This window comes from Elgaria multicarinata, chromosome 23 (genome assembly GCF_023053635.1).
Source record: "Elgaria multicarinata webbii isolate HBS135686 ecotype San Diego chromosome 23, rElgMul1.1.pri, whole genome shotgun sequence".
Classification (NCBI taxonomy): domain Eukaryota; kingdom Metazoa; phylum Chordata; class Lepidosauria; order Squamata; family Anguidae; genus Elgaria; species Elgaria multicarinata.
Genome location: NC_086193.1, coordinates 6,736,430 through 6,759,645, shown reverse-complemented (window position 1 = coordinate 6,759,645; position 23,216 = coordinate 6,736,430). Strand labels below are relative to the sequence as shown.

General features: G+C 45.7%; 1 protein-coding gene across 1 annotated transcript in view; it reads right to left on the bottom strand.

Annotated features, from left to right (window-relative positions):
* UNC13A (unc-13 homolog A) overlaps positions 1 to 23,216 on the bottom strand; it is a 166,213-nt gene that overhangs the window by 35,454 nt on the left and 107,543 nt on the right. Inside the window, exons 26-35 of the mRNA XM_063147208.1 lie at positions 22,854 to 22,987; positions 22,630 to 22,715; positions 21,487 to 21,613; positions 20,511 to 20,607; positions 18,404 to 18,547; positions 14,769 to 14,852; positions 13,145 to 13,222; positions 12,212 to 12,300; positions 10,068 to 10,220; positions 6,454 to 6,577 (exon numbers count right to left, since the gene is read on the bottom strand). Coding sequence (XP_063003278.1) covers positions 6,454 to 6,577; positions 10,068 to 10,220; positions 12,212 to 12,300; positions 13,145 to 13,222; positions 14,769 to 14,852; positions 18,404 to 18,547; positions 20,511 to 20,607; positions 21,487 to 21,613; positions 22,630 to 22,715; positions 22,854 to 22,987 — 1,116 coding nt within the window. The remainder of the gene's footprint in view (positions 1 to 6,453; positions 6,578 to 10,067; positions 10,221 to 12,211; positions 12,301 to 13,144; positions 13,223 to 14,768; positions 14,853 to 18,403; positions 18,548 to 20,510; positions 20,608 to 21,486; positions 21,614 to 22,629; positions 22,716 to 22,853; positions 22,988 to 23,216) is intronic.

Genomic DNA, 23,216 nt, shown 5'->3' with positions numbered 1-23,216 from the left:
CCGGGGTATTCGCTATCCCACCCAATTTTGTGTCATCTGCAAATCTGATCAGCGTTGCCCGCAGCTCCTCGTCCAAATCATGGGCGAGAGAGAAGGGAAACGGAACTCCTCCTCTTCCAGTCCCCCCACCCCATCCCTACAACCCCACCCCACAAGGAAGCAACCCAGATACAGAAATCCGACAGGGTAGGGTAGCAGACTTTCCACCAAGACGTTATAGCTGGCATGAAGCAGCTCAGCAACATGGGGAGGGTTGTCGCAGGACAAGAAGAGGCAAAGGCATTGGTGGGGAAGAGGAGCAGGAAGAGAACGCACAGGGGAGAAGGTATGCAGCCACCACAGAACGACAGAAAAACCAGCTCAAGTTACTGGAGGGGTAGGGGGTACTAGACGCAAGGCACATGAACAGAAAGAGAGAGAGAGAGAGAGAGAGAAAGAGACAAACACGAGAGACAGGGGTCACCTGCCGTACTTACAATCATCTGCCGAGGTGAGGGCAGCAGAGCAATTAGAAAGAATAACCATCACATAAGTAGGTCATCACCTTCAATCCACTGTGCTCCCTCCAAACCTGCCCCCCCACCACCTCCGCACACAACACAACCCTCCTGACGCTTAGGGATGGGTAAGAGTTGCATTGGGTTCCTTTTTTTATATACATGAGGTCTGACCAGACGTCACGAATTCCTTCCTAAACTGGACAGAAACTCACAGCTTAGCTCATCCAGGCTTATTAGCTCTTCATCGTCTTGTCTTTGAAACCTTATATATTTAAGAGTGTTTGTCTCGATGAAGCGGGGTTGGTAACTCGTTATTTTTGATGGTCTCTTCGTCTTTAGCAACTACATGGCAGACAGGTACTTATGAGGCTCTTCGACACTAGGATGACGATATGGAAAGGAGGACAGGGCTCCTGCATCTTTATGTTGTGCGGACATTATACTGTTAGTTTTACCCTACCCTGTGCCTGTTGGCATTCTCTTCCCTTCCTTATTGTTTTACTATGATTTTATTAGATTGTAAGCCTATGCGGCAGGACCTTGCTATTTACTGTTTTACTCTGTACAGCACCATGTACATTGATGGTGCTATATAAATAAATAATAATAATAATAAAAGTTGTATAGAAAAGGGAATTTCAGCAGGTGCCATTTGTATGCATGCAGCACCTGGTAGAATTCCCTCTTCACGACAACAGTTGAACCTGCAGGTGCCCTGCCCTCTTTTGTTTCTGGTCAAGAGGGCAGGGCTCCTGCAGCTTTAACTGTTGTGATGAAGAGGGGATTTCACCAGGTGCTGCATGCATCCAAATGACACCTGTTGAAATTCCCTTTTGAATACAACTGTTAAAGATACAGGGGCCCTGTCCTCCTTTCCATATGGTCACCCTATTCTACACCGAGCAGGATATTCCATTATGAAAGCAGTATGAAAGCGGTATGTAAAAGGCAGGAGCCACACTCCTGCTTTATAGCGGTATTGAAGTGCACTGCAGGATCTACACTACTGCTTTATAGTGGTACTGTAGTGCACTAACAACTGTTGGTGCCCGTGACACGTCTACACCAAGCAGGATATAACACTACGAAAGTGGTATGAAAGCGGTATATGGTATATGGCCATAGCTAGACCTAAGGTTTATCCCTGGATCATCCAGGGGTTAAACCTGTTCATCTAGGTGACACACAGGGGATCCAGTGATCAGGCAGAGGCGAACCCTGGATGATCCCAGGATAAACCTTAGGTCTAGCTGCGGCCCCAGTCAATGGGCCCCAACAATTCTCAGTGCACTTCAATACTGCAATATTGTGTGGCTCAACCATGGTCTTCTCTATGCTGGGAATCGCTGTTGCTACTGAGTTTGGCTGGTGGAAAAGGGTTAGAATTTTGTCCATTCCGCTTTTGATAAGCACTTAACAAAACCAGCCAATTTCTTCATAAATAGGATGGATCGAAATTAAGATTTAAGAATTTGAACATGGGTGAAACAGAAACAGAGATTCATTCATCCCTACCTGACACATACGTAATCATAATTCACACAAAAACAAGACTATTGATGTACATGTACATGCATGCATGTGCTTACACACCATGGATATTTGCCAATTTTAGAAAACGCTAAACAGGAAGATTTGGGCACCACCCATAATCTTTAACATCTCCTTCCACTTCCCAATTGTATGACACAAAGTCCAAAGAAGCAACAGAACAAAGCTAGAGATTGAAATTCCGACATTCGTTCACGTTATATTTCCTAATTTATCATAACTTCTTTTTTTTAAAAAAATCAAATATTTTAAAAGAATAGCTGTATTAGAAGCGATGGAAAAGCTACTGAGAAATTGTTAACCTAACTCTCTCACGGGATATAAGACGTCTTGTTAGAAAAGACTATACGAAGAGCAATGCTTAAAGATACATAATAACAGAATAAGTAAAAACGTGATTATATTGGAGAGCAGACACAGAACCAGCAGAGTCACAAGGAATTACGAGTAACTGATATAAAAATATATTTGGCGAGTTGGCTTGGATAATAACGAAAGATAGAATGCTGAGTTAAAGTCCTTTGCTCAAAATCTGACTCACAGTCAGATCACACTCTTGGTGGACTTGATTCCCCAGAGGTGTTCCTTTGACATCCCTAATCGCACCTGCTCTCTGCCGATGAGCGTTTTATGGCACGCTCGTTCCTGGGCACCCACGGATTGCTCACATGACGTCGTCTGCCTCTTGTGCGTCTTCCATAGAATAGTAGAGTTGGAAGGGGCCTATAAGGCTATCGAATCCAACCCCCTGCTCAATGCAGGAATCCTCCCTAAAGCATCCCTGACAGATGGTTGTCCAGCTGCCTCTTGAAGGCCTGTAGTATGGGAGAGCCCACAACCTCCCTAAGTCATGGGTTCCATTGTCGTACTGCTCTAACAGTCAGGAAGTTTTTCCTGATGTCCAGACGAAATCTGGCTTCCTGCAACTTGAGCCCCTTATTCCGTGTCCTGCACTCTGGGAGGATCGAGAAGAGATCCTGGCCCTCCTCTGTGTGACAACCTTCCAAGTCTTTGAAGAGTGCTCTCATGTCTCCCTTCAATCTTCTTTTCTCCAGGCTAAACATGCCCAGTTCTTACAGTCTCTCTTCCTAGGGCTTTGTTTCTAGACCTCTGATCATCCTGGTTGCCCTCTTCTGAACACGCTCCAGCTTGTCTGCGTCCTTCTTGAATTGTGGAGCCCAGAACTGGACGCAATACTCTAGATTGTAAGCCTATGCGGCAGGGTCTTGCTATTTACTGTGTGGTCTGTGCAGCACCATGTACATCAATGGTGCTATATAAATAAATAATAATAATAATAGATGAGGCCTAACCAGGGCTGAATAGAGAGGAACCAGGACTTCACGTGATTTGGAAGCTATACTTCTATTAATGCAGCCCAAAATAGCATTTGCCTTTCTTGCAGCCACATCGCACTGTTCGCTCATATTCAGCCGGGGATCTAGCCCCTTTTGGCCTTTGCTGTGCCGCAACCCCCACCCCCACCCCGAGAAAGTCCAGTTGCTGCTCTCTCCTACCAGACTGAATGGACCTAACTACTTCCTGTTTTCAGGAAGCGACTTCCGAGCGACGACAGAGTTGCGACGGGAACCGTGCGTTGTGACTCACACACGCATACACACTTGCATCCTCCCCAAAACTCCTTCTCATTCAGCCACCACTTTCAGCTCCCCCCAAAACCCAGTGTCTCAAAGGTGGAGTGGAGGTGCTCAAAGCGATTTTGTGATGGTGTAATTACTGCGGGAGTGTAATTACTGCTCCCATCCTGTGTTCGTTCCTTCCCTCTTGAGATTGATTAGTCTTGTCAGTGTCCTTGTCAATTACGTCCTAGCAGCAGATATGTGAAACTGCGGACTTGCACAAGAGTGATGGGAGAAAAAATGTCTATGGAGTTATTGACAAGGCAATAGACGAGAGGGGATAAGGTGGGGCAGTGGTTGAGGGAGAAAGAGCTTTTTTGTTAGTTGCTAGTGTTTCTTCGTGCAAGTTAAATCTCAGAGTGGAATAGATGCTGTCTCTATTAGTACGTACATGTACTAAGGTCCCAGGGACTCCCGAGGTCTGTTTTGAATGAATGATAAACACCTGTCATGGCTAACCCTACTGCCCCTGTTTTGAGAGAAGGTGTTTCAGGTAATCAATCAGAATCAGATCCAGAATTAGAAGATGCAGCGCCAGACATCAGCCAGCCTGGACCAGTGGGGGAGGAAGCTCTCACGGGCGATTCCCCAGCTGGGAGTCAGCCCTCTCCAGAGCTCATCTCCTCAAGGCCAAATCCTACATACTCAGTGGGAAGTGAGCTTTCTTCCGGAAGTGGGCAACCCAACAAGCTAGCTGATGCTATGGTCCGCCAGAAGCTGAAACGCATGGAGCGGAAGGAAGGCGTGAGAAAGTCTGTTCGATTACGCCAGAGTCTGCCTCCGCACCAAGCGCTCTGAAGTTACGGGCATTTGCGAAGCGGCTTCCTATTCTTCTTGAGTGGACAATTGTCTCGCTTAGTTTGCACAGTTTTGCCTAGAGGGACACTTTATTCAGGTAGAAGAGACGTTTATTGCTTAATAAAAGCTTTGTGGATTACTTAGCAAGCCTCGACATTTGCCTCCCATAGAAAGCAAGAGTTTTCTGAGAAACACAACAACACTCGCTTACACACCCCTGCTCCTAACACAGTTGCTACAAAAGATAAAGAAGCTAGTCCCTTCGCTTTTCAAGAATTTTCATGAAGATTCACGCAGAACTCACAAGCAACATAGGATGTACTCTGCACTTAATAATAAAATATGTAATGTATAGCTGCCTTCCCCAAGCTGGGATCTTCTGGGTGTTTTGGACTATAACTCCCATCATGCCCATGCATTGGCATGATGGGAGTTATAGTCCAATACATACAGAGGGCTCAATCACGGGGAAGGCTGATCCGTAGTGAGGCCTCCCAAACTGTGCCTCAACAAAAGCTACAATCTATATCCTTCATCCATGTTTCAAACTGAGCACATTTGCACACGTTTCATCAAATTTTATTCTGCTTCCACTTGTCTTAGGTGGAGGGATAAGGAGAGGGGATGTACAAGAACTTCATTTCAGGATGTAGGGATGTGCTCCGCTTCTAATCGGACCGGAGAAGCAGGAGCGGAGCCGGGGGCTTCGCCTGCCCTTAAGGCGGAGGCGAAGAGGATTGGGGGGCCGGCGGAGCGTGGCGAAGAGGATCGAGGTGAAGGCGGATCCTTCGCCTCGATCCGGAGCTCCGCCGGAAAGGTAAGTGGGGTTTACCGGGCCCTGCCGCTGTCGCTGTCGCCCATGCGGCGACAGCGGCAGGGCCCGGTAACCCCCCCGCCCTCCTCTCCCTTACCTGCCTCCGTCCGTGGTCCATCAGCGTCTTCAATTGAGCCCGCGGTTCAAACAGGAAGTCTGGGCCGCTTGCGGCCCAGACTTCCTGGTTGAACCGCGGGCTCAATTGAAGACGGTGACAGACTGCGGACGGAGGCAGGTAAGGCCCCCCTCTCCCTTGGTCCCTTACTGGGCTCTGCCGCCGTCACCGCACGGGCGGCAATGGCGGCAGGGCCTGGTAACCCCCCCGCCCTCCTCTCCCGGCCTTACCTGGCGCCACTCCCCTCCACTGCGGAGCTCCAATTCGGAGCCGGAGCTCCGCGGCGAAGAGGAGCGGAGTATAGGCGGAGCGGTGCGGAGTGGAGCGGGCCGATCCGAAATTTTCGGATCGGCCCGCGGGGCGGAGCGGGGGGGTCCGTGCACACCCCTATCAGTATGTAAATCTTTTCAATCCCGAATGCAAACATGAGCGCATTTGTTTTTTAAAAAAGTTTTCCAATTCTTGAACTTAGTGCATTTTTATAAATACAAACTTTTCAGAAAAGTTTTCACCCTTTAGTCAATGGAGGAAGCGGGCATGTCTGAAAAATGTGCGCAAAAACGCACGCTTTCCCCATTTGAATAAAAAGGGGGGGAAGTCACAAATAAGAACGGCAACAAGATGAACCGAGCGACTAGTGAAATTTGGGGATCGTTGCAAACTCTAACATCCCTGGGTCTCCCATCTCTAATAAGGAGGCGATACACGGCATTGGAGCCACTCCTGACATCTGAGCATTTGCTAGGCATGCGTCTCATACGCTTTCAAGCACATCTGAACAGGCACAGGACCCACAAACAAACCCTACAATGACTGCTAGAAGTCTGCTGGTCTAAAATGAAACTTGAGAATTTGGGGAGGCTGAATTGTGTGGCCAGCATGTGTTTTTGTGAGGATAGCAAGACACTGCCATGTTGGCCTCTCAAGCTTCCAGATTTTCCACACTCCTCCAGTGTTCAGGAGCAAGTCTGGAGGGCAGGGATTGAGCACGGAGAAGAACCCATCCTGAGAACCCAATATTCTGGCAGGACTCACCGTCTGGTCAGTGAGCGGTGGAAGCACAATTGTCTTCTCCATGGTGTTCATGACAAGCTTCCAAAGCTCCTTCAGAACTCGCTTCAGGACAGTCTTCTCGCAAATTTTAGCAAACAGAGTCAAGCTGGAAGGAACACAGACAATAAGAGAAAGACGGTCTGCATCTTCTAGGAGAAAGGGGGTGAGCGCATTCATTTCCGTGGGTCTGCAGGGCCGGTGCTACCATAGAGGTCACTCAGGCGGCTGCCTAGAGTGCCAAAGTAAGGGGGCGCTGAATACTGCACCTGGAAGCCGCTGTCCTACAGCGGCTCTGAGAGGGCGGCTTCCTGGCTTCGCTTCAGCTGGGCACTCACCCAGCTGAAGCAAAGCCACACCCACCCACCCACTCCAATGTCCTGGCTTCGCTTTGACTGGGTGGGCGCCAAAGCGAAGCCAGAACGCTGGGGTAGGGGGCAAGCGGGCGGCTTCGGAACGGCGCGCCCAGAAGTCGCTCTCCCAGAGCAGCTTCCAGCCAGGCATACCATTCCGAAGCCGGCTGCCTGCCGGCCGCCCCACCCCAACGTCCTGGCTTCGCTTTGGCTGGGCGGGCGAGATGGCGCCCCGCGCCCAGGTACGCTGGGGTGGGTGTGGGTGGGTGAAAGCAGCTCACCTGCCTAGGGTATGGTGACCATATGAAAAGGAGGACAGGGCTCCTGTATCTTTAACAGGAATGTAGAAAAGGGAATTTCAGCAGGTGTCAATTGAAGAGGGTGAAATTCTCTCTTCATCAGCACAGTTAAAGCTGCAGAAGCCCTGCCCTCTTTTGTATCTGGCCACTCTACTATAGCTAGTGTAGCTTTAACTGTTGTGATGAAGAGGGAATTCCACTCACTTCAATTGACACCTGCTGCAATTCCCTTTTCTACATTCCTGTTAAAGATACAGGAGCCCTGTCCTCCTTTTCATATGGTCACCCTAGCCTAGGGCACAAAATAGTCTAGCACCGGCCCGGTGGGTCTGGACTAGAACCAGATTTCTTGCTGCCCAGGGAACCAAATCCAATTTTATTTATTTATTTATTTATTTATTACATTTATATCCCGCCCCGTAGCCGAAGCTCCCTGGGCGGTTTACAGAAGTTAAAAACAATGAACATTAAAAACAGATATACAAAATATAAAACCACCAAAAGTATAAAAACAACAACAATATCCATGTAAAACAAGCTATTCTCAGGTCAGTTAAAAACTCAGCATATGCTGTTAAATGCTGTTAAATGCCTGGGAGAAGAGAAAAGTTTTGACCTGGCGCCGAAAAGATAACAATGTTGGCACCAGGCGAGCCTCATCAGGGAGTTCATTCCATAATTGGGGCCACCACTGAAAAGGCCCTCTGCCTTGTTGCCATCCTCCGAGCTTCCCTTGGAGTAGGCACTCGGAGGAGGACCTTAGATGTTGAGCGCAGTGTACGGGTAGGTTCATGTCGGGAGAGGTGTTCCGTCAGCTATTTTGGTCTCAAGCCGTGTAGGGCTTTATAGGTTAAAACCAGCACCTTGAATTGGGGTCGGAAACGTACAGGCAGTCAATGCAAGTGGCCCAGATTTGGTGTTATATTAGGGTAACCCTATGAAAAGGAGGACAGGGCTCCTGTATCTTTAACAGTTGCATAGAAAAAGGAATTTCAGCAGGTGTCATTTGTATGTATGTCGCACCGGGTGAAATTTCCTCTTCATCACAACGGTTAAAGCTGCAGGAGCTATACTGCAGCTATACTATGACCAGATTTAAAAGAGGGCAGGTTTGACTGCAGCTTTGACTGTTGCTATGAAGAGGAAATTCCACCAGGTTCCCCATATATACAAATGACACCTGCTGAAATGCCCTTTTCAATACAACTGTTAAAGATGCAGGAGCCTGGTCCTCCTTTTCATATGGTCACCCTAGGTATACGTTAAAAATTTCTGGTGCTTCCAAATGTGCCTTCATCCAAGTTTCTCCATGAATGTTGGACTTTTGAATGACCCAAAATGGAACCTTCGTTATTCCGTTACGACTGCCTTGAATTTTATATATTGTGTGCACGCAGTTTTCTAAAGTTTTCCATTTCGTCAGTGGTCTTTGCCCCCTCTCCTCTAATGCAGTCTGATAACATGCTACCAACTAGGGTGACCCTATGAAAAGGAGGACCGGGCTCCTGTATCTTTAACAGTTGCATAGAAAAGGGAATTTCAGCAGGTGTCATTTGTATATATGGGGAATCTGGGGAAATTCACTCTTCATCACAACAGTTAAAGGGCAGGAGCTATACTAAAGTGACCAGATTTAAAAGAGGGCAGCTTTAACGGTTGTGATGAAGAGGGAATTTCACCAGGTTCTCCGTATATACAAATGACACCTGCTGAAATTCCCTTTTCAATACAACTGTTAAAGATGCAGGAGCCCTGTCCTCCTTTTCATAGGGTCACCCTACTACCAACACTGCCTCACCCTCTGTCCTGACAGGTTGTCCCACAGGTCAGCTGCATCTTTATTTATTTATTTATTTATTGCATTTATATCCTGCCTTTTTTCCTCCAAGGAACCCAAGGCAGCGTACATAATCCTCCTCCTCCTCTCAATTTCTATCCTCACCACAACAACCCTGTGAGATGGGTGGGGCTGAGAGTCTGTGACTGGCCCAAAGTCACCCAGTGGGTTTCCATGGCTGAGTGGAGACTAGAACCCGGATCTCCCGACCCATGCTCCCAGTCCCAGTCCTTCACCATCCAGTCCAACACTTTAGCCACTACACCACATTGCCTCTTATATATATATACGCCAGCTGCGCCCCTTCTTAGAGTCAGAAGACCTAAAGACAGTAGAGCACGCGCTGGTAACCTCAAGGCTTGACTTCTGCAATGCGCTCTACGTAGGGCTACCATTGTACCTAGTTCGGAAACGTCAACTAGTTCAAAATAGGGCAGCCAGATTGGTCACTGGTACACCTAGGGGTGACCACATTACACCAACATTAAAATCACTCCACTGGCTGCCAATTAGTTTCCGGGCAAAGTACAAAGTGTTGGTCATCACCTTTAAAGCCCTAAATGGTTTGGGTCCAGGCTACCTGCGGGATCGCCTTCTCCCATATAGTCCGCCCCGCACACTCAGGTCCTCTGGGGTGAACTTACTTCAGTCCGCTAAAACTAGGCTGACATCAGTTTCCCAGAGGACCTTTTCTTCCGTCGCCCCCAGATTGTGGAACGGCCTGCCAGAAGAGATTCGTAAAATTAACTCTCTGTGTGATTTTAAGGCAGCTTTAAAGACTAGCCTTTTCCGGCAGGCCTATCCAGATCAATGTCAAATCATGATTTTTTAAGATGTATTGATTCCTGTTATAATGTTGTTCCCCGCCTCGATCCAAAGGGAGAGGTGGGTAAGAAATAAATATATTATTATTATTTATTATTATTATATAAAAAACGAAGTGTGGTTTATGATCTATAACTCTCAGAGAGTTTTAAAGAGCACCTAGGAAAGGTTTTTAAAAGAAATAAATAGGGGGGGAACCCCACAGATATATCCATAGGACACTGGTAGCTGAGGGTTTTCTCCACCCTCTTTCCCCCCCATCTATATAGGATGGTTCACACTCACTTGCTGTCCAAAAGATCCATGATGGGTTGCAAGACGTTATCGGCGTCCTGGGCCACACTGCTGCAAGCACTGGCCGGCACGTTGCCTGTACCTTTCACTTGACTCAGGATATCCCCCATCTGCTTCACGCAATCCTCGATGTGCGGCTGAAAACTGGAGGAAAAGAGAAACCTCATCAGAAGTTCAACTAAAGCAGATGCAGGGAAACTTTTTTCTGCGTATGCTGGCAATGGGCAGGGCTAGAGGCAAAAGAAGGTAAGGCCACCTTTTCCTCTGTTTCTTCCAATAATAATAATAATAATAATAATAATAATAATAATAATGTTACCCATCTCTCCCTCTGGATCAAGGCGGGGTACAACACAAATGCAAACACCATAAAATACATATAATTGATTAAAACATATAAAAGTAATACATTATTAAAAGCAGCACATTATTATTATTATTATTTTTAAACATTTTTATTTATTTTCTACAATACTTAAACATACATCATTACAATTAAAGAAAACAACATACTACACAAATGTTGAATAAATGTTGAATATCATAATATCATATCTACATAACATAATCAAACGTAACATATAAGTGCACCCCCCACCTCGGGATCTCATTCCTGATTCCAAAATCTCATACTTTCTTCTGCTGGCGGTTTCCCACTTCCCTTAGAAAGCACAAATATTAGGAACTGTTTCCAAATTCCTTCAAAATCATTTGTTTTAGCTATACCTCTTCTCAATTTAATATTACAAGTCAGTTTATCATTAATAGCTATATCCCAAACTTCTTTATACCATTCTTCAATACAATAATCACCTTGAATCTTCCAGTTCCTAGCTACAATCAATCGTGCCGCAGTCAGCAAATTCGATATCAATTCCTTAATTTCTTTTTTACATTTAAAATCTTCAAATAGTGACAGTAATGCAACTTTTGGTGTTCGTTCTATCTTCATTCCCACTATTTCTAAAGCAGCACATTATTAAAAAGGCATCTTAAAATTCAACCGCATAGGCCTGCCGGAAGAGATCAGTCTTTATGGCTTTCTTAAATTGAACTGTTAAGTTGACGAATCTCTCCTGGCAGGTCATTCCACAATCTGGAAGCAGCAGAAGAGAAGGTCCTCTGGGTAATACCTGTCAGCCTACTCGTTGCTGACTGAAGGAAATTCTCCCCAGAGGACCTGAGTGTGCAGGGTCGATTGTACGGGGGAAGGCGATCCCGCAGGTAGCCTGGACCCAAACCATGTAGGGCTTTAAAGGTGATAATCAACATTTTATACTTCTCCTGGAAACTAATTGGCAGCCAGTGAAGAGATTTTAAAACTGGTGTAATGTGGTCGCCCCTAGGTGTACCAGTGACCAGCCTGGCTGCCCTATTTTGAACTGCCCTATTTAGGAACTACATTTCCTAAATGTAGAACTTGGCATTTATCCCTATTAAATCTCATTCTGTTGTTTTCAGCCCAGCACTCCAGCCTATCAAGATCACTTTGAAGTTTGTTTCTGTCTTCCAGGGTATTTGCTATCCCACCCAATTTGGTGTCATCTGCAAATTTGATCAGTGTTCCCTGCACCTCCTCGTCCAAATCATTAACAAAAATGTTGAAGAGCACTGAGCCCTGCGGCACCCCACTCGTTGCCTCTCCCCAGTTTGAGAAGGTTCCATTGATAAGTACTCTTTGAGTCCGATTCTGTAGCCAACTGTGAATCCACCTAATAGTTGTTCCATCTAGCCCACTTCTAGCTAGTTTGTTAATCAGAATGTCATGTGGTACTTTTTCAAAAGCTTTGCTGAAGTCAAGATATATGACTTCCACAGCATTCCCACAGTGCGCAAGGGAGATTACCCTATCAAAAAAATCTGGTACGCAGAGGTAGACTGCCTCTGCACATGGAAGCTCCATTGAACTATCTTGTCTAATAACTGTGTATTCTGTCAGTTTGTCTAACCATTTTATTTCTGGCTAGCCACTGTTGAAACAGGATCTGAACTAGAAGGACTCTCGATTTGATCTAGCAGATTGTATGTTCTCATTGACTGACCGATTGATCCAGTTCGCAGCTGATTTATCAAAGTCTCAAGAAAGATGTCCATGTAACAACCCCCCCCCCCCAACACACACACATTTGACATACCTGGTTGCGAACACTCGGCTCAACTCATCCAAGACATTGTTGAGCTTCACCTGGAGTTCCTTGAGAATGTCACTGGCATCTGTGTCCAGCTGTGAACACAGGAAGTAACAGTGGTCATGAGGAGTGACAGTGATGATACTTCCTGAGTAATATTGGGTAGCTTACCAAATAGTCTGAATCCGAAGAATTTGTAGAAAATTACATCTCTGGCCTCAGCTAGACCTACCCGGTATGGCGCGACGGAGGGGTGAAAATGTCGCGATATTTTTATCGTGAGATCCCCCCTCTGTTTACACGCAGCGTGCGACGACCTCGAAGGGAGAGGACGTCCACCCGCCATTTTCTTTTTAAAAAACAAACAGCAGATTTGCACGCGCGCTCATGCGCTCAAAGGTAGGTGGTTTTTTTAAAAAAATAATAATTTTAAAAATTATTTTTAAAAAAGTTTGTCCCGGTTCCTCGTGGAGCGGTGAAGATCCGGGACAATGTGCATGGCTACGAAAGGTGTCATTTGTATATATGGAGAAGCTGGTGCAATTCCCTCTTCATTACAACAGTTCAAGCTGCAGGAGCCTTGCCCTCTTTTAAATCTGGTCACTCTAGTATAGCTCCTACAGCTTGAACTGTGATGATGAAGAGGGAATTTCACTAGGTTCTCCATATATACAAATGACACCCACTGAAATTCCCTTTTCTATGCAACGGTTAAAGATACAGGAGCCCGGTCCTCCTTTCCATACGGTCACCATACTCAGTATGGGCTTCTGGGGGCTGAGACCTTGGCTCTGACCCAGTGGGTACCAGCCACCATTGAGTGTGGGCATGCCAGTGCCATGTTACAATGCCTAAGCAGCCCTAAACCCCAGGACTTCTCTGTCTACCCGCCGGGTTTGTCTTCCTGCTCAGTTGATTGAGGGAGTTTAGGATGCAAACCTCTTTTCCCCCCATAGCCTCAAACATCTTCTCCAGCTGGACACGGAGTTGCTGTATGTTGTTCATCAAGATGCAGGGCTGGAACAGAGAAAGAAAAGGAAGTTATGGCAGTGCCGGGTGGGTGGGTGGTGGGGAACCCTTGGGAGGAATGCATTCCCCTCCTTATTCTGGAAATTTGTATTTTGCTCTACTGTGCTCTGCTTGTTAATTTGGCTTTAACTAGGGGCTCGCCACATGGGCGCTTTGCCCTTGGATCGCTTCAGAGTGGAGGCACGGCACATAGAATCATAGAATCATAGAATCATAGAATCACAGAATCATAGAAAAGCAGAGTTGGAAGGGGCCTATAAGGCTATCGAGTCCAACCCCGGCTCAGTGCAGGAATCCACCTCAAAACATCCCTGACAGATGGTTGTCCAGCTGCCTCTTGAAGGCCTCTAGTATGGGAGAGCCCACCACCTCCCTAAGTCACTGGTTCCATTGTCGTACTGCTCTAACAGTCAGGATGACATGATCTACATGACACAGCCGCCGCCGCTCCAAATCAATCCAGGGGCAAACCCCTGAAGCGCCACACTAAAGAAGTTGGGGACTTACCCCAACTTTTTTAGTTGGAGCAAGGCTGTGGAGCCGTGTTAAGGAAAAATAAATAAAATTTAAAGGGGTTGGGGGATTGGGAGGGGCATGCTCAGGTTTGTCAATGTCCCTCTGAAAAAGTAGCACCTAGAACTTTATACAGTACTCCAGGGGGGGACCTACACTAGTATATGAAACGTTGTTTTTACAGTCATTGAACATTCTGTTTTTGAACGATTTAAAACGTAGCCGTTTTTAAAACATTTACTTACATTTTCTCTTTCCGTGGGAATGCATTCCTTTTGGCCACACTAAGAAAACAAATCCATTTGTTCTATTTCCCCGTCTGCCAATTTCCCCTCCCACTTCCTCTTCTCTCTGAGACAATCCTCCACCTACAAACAATCCACCAAGTAGCCTCCCAAAAGTGAAACTGGAAGCGGCTGCAAAAAAGAGGCTTGAAAGAAAGAAAAAACGGCTCCAACTTTGGGCGCGGAAATTACATAAACATGCCCCCCAGGAACGCAATTGGCTAATTAAAAAATACAGGAAACCCATTTAATACGATGAAATCGGCCACATCATACCAAATTGAGTATGGCCATTGAGCAGGGGGTTGGACTCGATGGCCTTGTAGGCCCCTTCCAACTCTGCTATTCTATGATTCTATGATTCTATGAAATAGAACGACTAATTTCTGATAAGTTCAAAATAAAACCCGGGGAAAAGACAACAATAAAACGTCACAAACTGAACGTCATGTGGCGTAATATTACGAAATGGACACTTAAAAATGGTAAGACACGTTCTAACTTGACTAGTGTGGATCCCCTCTAATTGTGACCTGATCAGTCCTGTGGTCTTGTGGTCACAGATTAGGTGACCTCCTTTCGGTGTGGGCTAAACCATGTGAGCCGTGTATATGGCTCTCTTCGGTCTCCCCTAAATCCCACTTCTGGCCCTAGTTGACCTCTTTGGGAGGTCCAGTTCTGCAGGGGAAAGATGGCAACAAGACCAAAAATGAAGGCAGGTGGGTGTGATACATCACCACTTTTTCCTTTTCCTTGGTGCAGTAGGAGGCGTAGTCCTTAGAAATGATCTCGGCGTACTGCAGCAGGACGTTGCTAATGGTCTGAAAAGCAAAGAAGGTTAATGAGAGGAAGAAAGAAGCAACCATTTTGGGCCCTTTGGGGAATTTGAGAAACTGTACTGGTCACTGTGACAAAATGGCTGCCATGGAAGCATGGCAAAGGACAAGAAACCTGCCTCAAAGACTGGGGCAGGTGGGTTTGAGCTCCAGCACCCTGAACTACTCCTTGGAACCCACAATTTGCAGCAGCAACAGCAATCCCAGCTACCAACTAGTATTTTTTGTTTGTTTTGTTTAAGTGGAAGAGGGAGGACACCGTCATGGTTGCCACAAAAGTGTCTTGGGGGTGCATGAGTGCCCATACGCACCACAATTGCCTACATCTGGTCTACCTGATCCATTATCAATCAATTTATTGAAGGCAACCAAATGCAGGTTTTAGCCAATTACATACGCAACAGTTATACACAGAGTATAAAAGCGTGTCATAAAAAAAAGAATAGATAATTTGTTATAAAATGTTAGAACATACATGCGCATACAACTAAAACCTTACATGTTAAAATGTTAAAACATACGTGTGCATACAACTAAAACCTTACATGTTAACATATTAAAACATATGTGTGCATAGAACTAAAACCTTACATGTTAACATATTAAAACATACATGTGCATACAACTAAAACCTTACATGTTAAAATATTCAAACATACATGTGCATACAACTAAAACCTTACATGTTAAAATATTCAAACATACGTGCGCATTCAACTAAAACCTTACATGTTAAAATGTTAAAACGTACGTGCGCATGCAACGAAAACCTTTCATGTTAAAATGTTAAAACATACATGTGCATACAACGAAAACTTTACATGTTAAAATGTTAAAACATACGTGTGCATACAACTAAAACCTTACATGTTAAAATAGTCAAACATACGTGCGCATACAACTAAAACCTTACATGTTAAAATATTAAAACATACGTGTGCATACAACTAAAACCTTACATGTTAAAATATTAAAACATACGTGCGCATACAACTAAAACCTTTCATGTTAAAATATTCAAACATACGTGCGCATACAACTAAAACCTTACATGTTAAAATATTAAAACATTCCTGCGTATTTAACTAAAACCTTACATGTTAAAATATTAAAACATACGTGCGCATTCAACTAAAACCTTACATGTTAAAATGTTAAAACATACGTGCGCATACAACTAAAACCTTACATGTTAAAATATTAAAACATACGTGCGCATACAACTAAAACCTTACATGTTAAAATATTAAAACATACCTGCGTATTTAACTAAAACCTTACATGTTAAAATATTAAAACATACGTGCGCATTCAACTAAAACCTTACATGTTAAAATGTTAAAACATACGTGCGCATGCAACTAAATCCTTACATGTTAAAATATTAAAACATACGTGTGCATACAACTAAAACCTTACATGTTAAAATATTAAAACATAACTGCGTATTTAACTAAAACCTTACATGTTAAAATATTAAAACATACGTGCGCATACAACTAAAACCTTACATGTTAAAATATTAAAACATACCTGTGCATTTAACTAAAACCTTACATGTTAAAATATTAAAACATACAGGCGCATACAATGAAAACCTTACATCTCAAGACAGATCACATGAGTTTGTCTAAGCTGAGCAGCCTTCACAGCAAATTTGGCTGTGTTGAACATTACAGACCTGTCTGTACTGGACAGTAGATATTTGACCGTGTCCATATCACTGAGGGTAGGAATCACCCTTAAGCGCTTCTCTAAATATTTTTCCCTGGGTGTTTCATACAGTTTGCAGTGCAGCATATAATGCATGGCGTCCTTTACTCATTGGTTTTGTGAACCGCCCAGAGAGCTTCGGCTATTGGGCAGTATAAAAATGTAATAAATAAATAAATAAATAAATTGTCCTGCTTCCAACTGTGGCTACACAGAGACCTCCACAAATGTCCGCAAAAACAGAGAATGAAGATGAGATCCTCCGTTCTTTGTCTCCAAAAACCCAGAGACAGACTTGATTCTGAACATGGAGTCTCCATTCTTATATATTATGTGTAATGGCTGCCGATAGATCTACCCACCATGGATTTATGCAATGAGAACATAATAATTATCTTCTTGGATCAGGCTGAAGGTCCATCTAGGTCAGCTTTCTCCAACTTGGCACCTTCGTCCCATCCCACATAACCGTAGAATCATAGAATAGTAGAGTAGGAAGGGGTCTGTAAGGCCATCTAGTCCAACCCCCTGTTCAATGCAGGAATCCACCCTAAACCATCCCTGACAGATGGTTGTCCAGCTGCCTCTTGAAGGCCTCCAGTGTGGGAGAGCCCACAACCTCCCTAGGTCACTGATTCCATTGTCGTACTGCTCTAACAGTCAGGAAGTTTTTCCTGATGACCAATGCTGATGCTGGCCATGTATGATGGGAGTTCGAATCCAACACATTGAGAAGGCGCTAGATTGGAGAAGGCTGATCTAGGTTATCTTCCTGCTTCCTGAAGCAGCTAGCTGGATGCCTCTATAACACACAATTGCTCATTTTGAGCCAAAATGAGCAATCAAGGAGTACGACTCACTGGAGTCGTACTCCTTGTACGACTCCAGTGAGCCTTCATCTAGGAGAAGGTGGAGGAGCACAGCAAACTATGAAACTGCTCTGTCAGTGTCTAGCTATTGTTCTTAGTCCTGTCTTGCAACAGTTCCCCTATGACTTCGGGTACCTACCTTGCTGCAGAACCTGACCCTCCATACACACTACTTGACCTGTCGCTGGATGAGATCTGGGGCATGTCTATACGTCTCCTTTACCCTGACATAAACGCATAGATTTGCGTTTCAGGGCACATGACACAGCCGCCCGTTCGCCGCAGCGCCGGGTTTTTAACCTGAAAATGCGCATATTCGTAGTTGCGATTTACCGCGACTTTGGGATCGACATCCGAGTTTGCACCGCGTTATAGTTATGCGTTGTTGGGGGGAATAAAATCGAATTTTGACATGTGGGCGGAGCTTTGAGGGCAGGACAAAGTGCTTGGCCAATTTCCCACCTTCCCACCTATCGCGTCCTCCTCTGGCTGCCTTGTTCCTTCCTGCCGTTTTCATATGATTCTGCAAAGCTCCGCAGATACAGCTTATAAAATTAAAACAAAGAGTGGGGAACGGGCAGCCAGAGGGAGAAGACATGCTCAGTCCCCTCCTTGCATCCTCCTCTGCTGCCTCATTCCTCCCTCCCCGGTTTTCCTCTTATATGAATCTGCGGAGCTCCGCAGATCAAAATTTATAGCTTCACTCATCTGTACTCCATAGCATCGTATGTGCATATACGCGCAAGTGCGCATTAATAACTGCACTACAAAAAAAATTCAGGAGATAAATCACTGTTGCTGCTGCAGTGTGACGCTCATTGCCTAGATTCGAATCAATGAAAATTCGCGTTTATATTCAATGAGGAGCAATCCCGTTGTGGTATAGATGGGGGCCTGGTATCACTGGAATCAAAGCCATGCAGCAGTGGGAACAGCAACATGGCACCACCTTACCTTGGCAAACCTGCGCATGTAGTGGCCCACAATTTGTGGATCAGGGCACTCCAACTTCTTGATGATTTCAAAGCTCTGGTTGAGTTGGGAGAAGACATCGACCACAGAGCAGGAGAAGAGGGCGTGCTCTGATGTTTGCTGGAACTAGAGGGAGGCACAGAAAAGTTGAATGAGAAAGTAAGTTCCTACTGGAAGAACCTCGGAAGCTGTCTCACATCTGATTCAGCACACCTGTCTTCCCTAACCTAGCTACAGCGATCCATGCTCTGATAACCTCTTGTTTGGATTACTGCAATGCGTTATACGTGGGGCTGCCTTTGAAAATGGTCCGGAAGCTTCAGCTGGTACAAAACAAGGCAGCCCGTTTACTAACGGGGACTGGCCGGCGAGATCACATTACGCCAGTCCTTTTCCAGCTTCATTGGCTGCCAGTCCAGGTCCGGGCCCGATTCAAAGTGCTGGTATTGACATTTAAAGCCCTAAACGGTTTGGGGCCAGGTTATTTGAAGGAACGCCTACTCCCATATGTACCTGCCCGGACCTTAAGATCATCTACAGGGGCCCTTCTCCGTGAGCCCCTGCCAAAGGAAGTGAAGGAGGGCTTACTAGAAGGAGGGCTTTCTCCGCTGTGGCACCCCGGTTGTGGAATGAGCTCCCCAGAGAGGTCCGCCTGGCGCCTACACTGTACTCCTTTCGTCGCCAGCTGAAGACCTTTTTATTCTCCCAGTATTGTAACACTTAATTTTAACTTAAATTTAAATTTTACTAACTCTGTATTTTAATTTTATATCATTTTTGCTGCGTGGTTTTTATCCTGGTTGTGCTTTTCATACTGTATTTTGTATTTGTGCTTTGAACCTGTTGGTTGTTTTATTGTGGTTTTAATTTTTGTGAACTGCCCAGAGAGCTTAGACTAGTGGGCAGTATAAAAATGTAATAAATAAATAAATAAATAAATAAATAAATAAAATAAAATAACCTGGTGGCCTCCAGGTGTGTTGGACTATGGGGGAAGTGGGGGACATGTTGAATGGGGAATGATGGGAGTTGTAGTATAACACATCTGGAGGTCACCAGGTTGTGGAAGGCTGAGTTACATGGACTGGCGTTAGATCCCCAGGGTTTCAGGCGGAAGTCTTTCCAACCCTATAATGTCAAGGTATGAAGATACCAGGGATTGAACTCAGGAACCTTTTATATCCAAAGTAGGTGTTCTACCACTTAGTGGCTTGCGTGATGCTTCCCTTCTCCATTTTATCTTTATAACAACCCTGCAAGGTAAGTTAGGTGAAAAGTTAGGCTGCCTTTATGCTTCCGAGCCCAATTCAAGGTGCTGATTTTAACCTATAAAGCCCTACACGGCTTGGGACCACAATACCTGACGGAACGCCTCTCCCGACATGAGCCTCCCCGTACACTGCGTTCAACATTCAATGTCCTCTTCCGAGTACCTACTCTGAGGGAAGCTCGGAGGATGGCAACAAGGAAGAGGGCCTTTTCGGTAGTGGCCCCACGACTGTGGAATGATCTCCCTGATGAGGCTCGCCTGGCACCAACACTGTTATCTTTCAGGCACCAGGTCAAGACTTTTCCCTTCCCCCAGGCATTTAACAGCATTTAACAACGCTACGTTTGTTTTTTAACGGACTCCAGAACGGTTGTTTTTAAATGGAGACTGTCGTTTTTATGTTTTCGATGGCTTTAAATTTTGTATACTTTTTAAGGTTCACTGTTTTTCACTTTTGTAAACCGCCCAGAGAGCTTCGGCTATGGGGTGGTATATAAATGTAATAAAATAAATAAATATAAAATAAATAAATAAGTCTGTGACTGGCCACAGATTTGAAGCTGGGTCTCCCTAACCGTAGTCTGACACACCAGTCCAGGCTACAAAACTATGCTGGGTGGGGCAGATGGGAGTTGGCGTCCAAAACATCTGGAGAACACCAGGTTGGTGACGGCTCCTCTAACCACTATAACACAACGGCTCTCCCTAAAATGATTTATTTCCTCATTACAATATATATCTGCTGGCAAGCAGGGGAGGGGGCCCTCCAGTGTCCCACACCAATCCTGAAGCTGTTCCTTTTCTGGTGTGATACGTTACCCCATCCTTCTTGTCCCGTTCCAATGCTCCATGTAAGAAATCCCGCGAGACTTCCTCATTCTCATCCAGCCACTGTATAACGAAAGGCTCAAACCATCTGAAGGATCGAAAGAAGAAAAAAAGAGAGAAAGAGTGAAGTTGAGAAAACTGTCCATACGGCTTGTTTCCCTTGACTTAAATGCGCATATTCGCATTTCAGGACACGTGACGCAGCCGTCCATTCGCCGTAGCGCCGGGTTTTCAACGCGATAATGCGCATATGCGCGTTTGCGATTTACTGCGACTTTTGGATCACCTCCGAGTTTGCACCGCGTTACGGTTATGTGTTGTTGGGGGAGTTAAATCGCGTTTTGACATGTGGGCGGAACTTTGAGGGTAGGACAACAGGATTGGCTGACTTCCCGATTTCCCACCAATCGGCTGCCTCGTTCTTTTCCCTCCCATTTTAAAAAATATTTTTAATCTTTAGTTGCGAAGCTTCGCATCTAAAGATTAAAAATTTAAAAACAGGGGGGTAGAGGAACAGGGCAGCCAGAGCGAGCTCAGAGGGAGGAGAGTCAGCTGCCCTGTTCCTCCCCCCTCCCTGCTGCTTGTCCCGGCAGCGACGGCTGACTCCTGTCTGCCCCCTTCCTCTCCCCAAAACCCCGTTTCCTTAAAATGTATTTATTTATTTACAGCATGGAGCCCGGAGCTCCCTGTCCTCCCCCTTCCAACACCCCCTTTAAATTGTATTTTTCTTAAAAAGGCTCCGCAGAGGCGCAGAGCCTGGCTCCAAGCTAAAAAAGTCAGGGTAAGTCCCCGACTTTTTTTAGCACAGAGCTTTGGGGATTTGCCCCTGGATCCCTCCGGAGTGGCGGCTGTGTCCTGTAGATCATGTGCCACCACTCCAAAGCTACCCCAGGGTAAAGTGCCTGTGTAGACGACCCCTTTGTTTCAGGTTTCCGTTTAAGCATTGGGAGGCAAAGTTGGCACTTACGCGGGATATTCAGGGACGCGGCTCTTGAACAGAGGGAGATCCTTGACATACTCATTATACAGCCACTTCACCTTAAAGTGCAGGTTCATATAGTCGGCACTCTTACACAACCGGTGCTTGTCATGTTCTGAGGAGTAAAGGGGGGGGGGAGAGAAAGAGAGGGGAGAGGGTGAAAACGGGAGATCTCTTCTTGAGGGATAAACTGCCTGGCAGGATGCTTTGCGGAACTCAAAATGGAGCCTGCTTTCGTCAAGTCCTCAGTGTACCTTTAAGAGAGCTTTTTGCTATGACGGATAATCAGCAAGGTCAGGTAGATGCTGATATCCATTTGTATACAAAAGCCCGTCAACCAAGGCCTAGTGGTGCTGTCCTCTTAGCTCTCCATTGGCATCAGGGGCATATTTCCTGCAATTTCCCCATTTCTGTCTGACGGGATCAGAAGTGCAGGAGAACCATAGAATCATAGAATAGCAGAGTTGGAAGGGGCCTACGAGGCCATGGAGTCCAACCCCCTGCTCAATGCAGGAATCCACCCTAAAGCATCCCTGACAGATGGTTGTCCAGCTGCCTCTAGTGTGGGAGAGCCCACAACCTCCCTAGGTAACTGATTCCACCATCCCACTGCTCTAACAGTCAGGAAGTTTTTCCTGATGTCCAGCCGGAATCTGGCTTCCTTTAACTTGAGCCTGTTGTTCCGTGTCCTGCACTCTGGGAGGATCGAGAAGAGATCCTGGCCCTCCTCTGTGTGACAACCTTTCAAGTATTTGAAGAGTGCTATCATGTCTCCCCTCCATCTTCTCTTCTCAATGCTAAACCTGCCCAGTTCTTTCAGCCTCTCTTCATAGGGCTTTGTTTCCAGACCCCTGATCATCCTGGTTGCCCTCCTCTGAACACGCTCCAGCTTGTCTGTGTCCTTCTTGAAGTGTGGTGCCCAGAACTGGATGCAATACACAAGATGAGGACTAACCCGTGCCGAATAGAGTGCAATTTGGAAACTATACTTCTATTAATGCAGCTCAAAATAGCAGTTGGTTTTTTTGCAGCTACATCACACTGATAAAGGGAGAAATAACCCCAATGGGCAACAGTTTTGGAAGACCTGTAAGCAGCCCGGAAGTTCCGCGAGACTGCAGGGAGACTCACCTTCCATTGCATACTTCATGTCCTGAGCAAAAAGATTCCACATCACTTCAGCGCTGATCTTTCCAACGTTCAGCTCTTGAGGGAACCTGGCAAGAAGGCGGAGGCAAAATCAGAGTTCCTTGGGATCAAGATGGTTTTGTTGCTTGATGCAAAATGCGGCAAGACGCCTGAATTCTCCTCAGGACCCCTGACCCCATGTCTGGTTACCCCCATTGCAGACTTACTGGTTGAGGCAGGGTGTGTATGAGTTCTTATCTTCTTCAATGATCGACACTATCAAGGTGATAAGTTTGGACCAGAAATCCAGATTCTTGATGCTGGGGCCTTGCTCCTCTGGTGGCAGATCACCCTTCTTAGTCTAGGAATGGGTGGGAAACCCAAAGGGAAAAGATACATTAGATTAAGGGTCTCATTGGTATGGCTCCTCCATTATTTCATAGAATCACAGAAAAGTAAAGATGGAAGGGGCCTATAAGGCCATCCAGTCCAACCCCCTGCTCAATGCAGGAATCCACCCTAAAGCATCCCTGACAGAGGGTTGTCCAGCTGCCTCTTGAAGGCCTCTCCCACGACCTCCCTAGGTAACT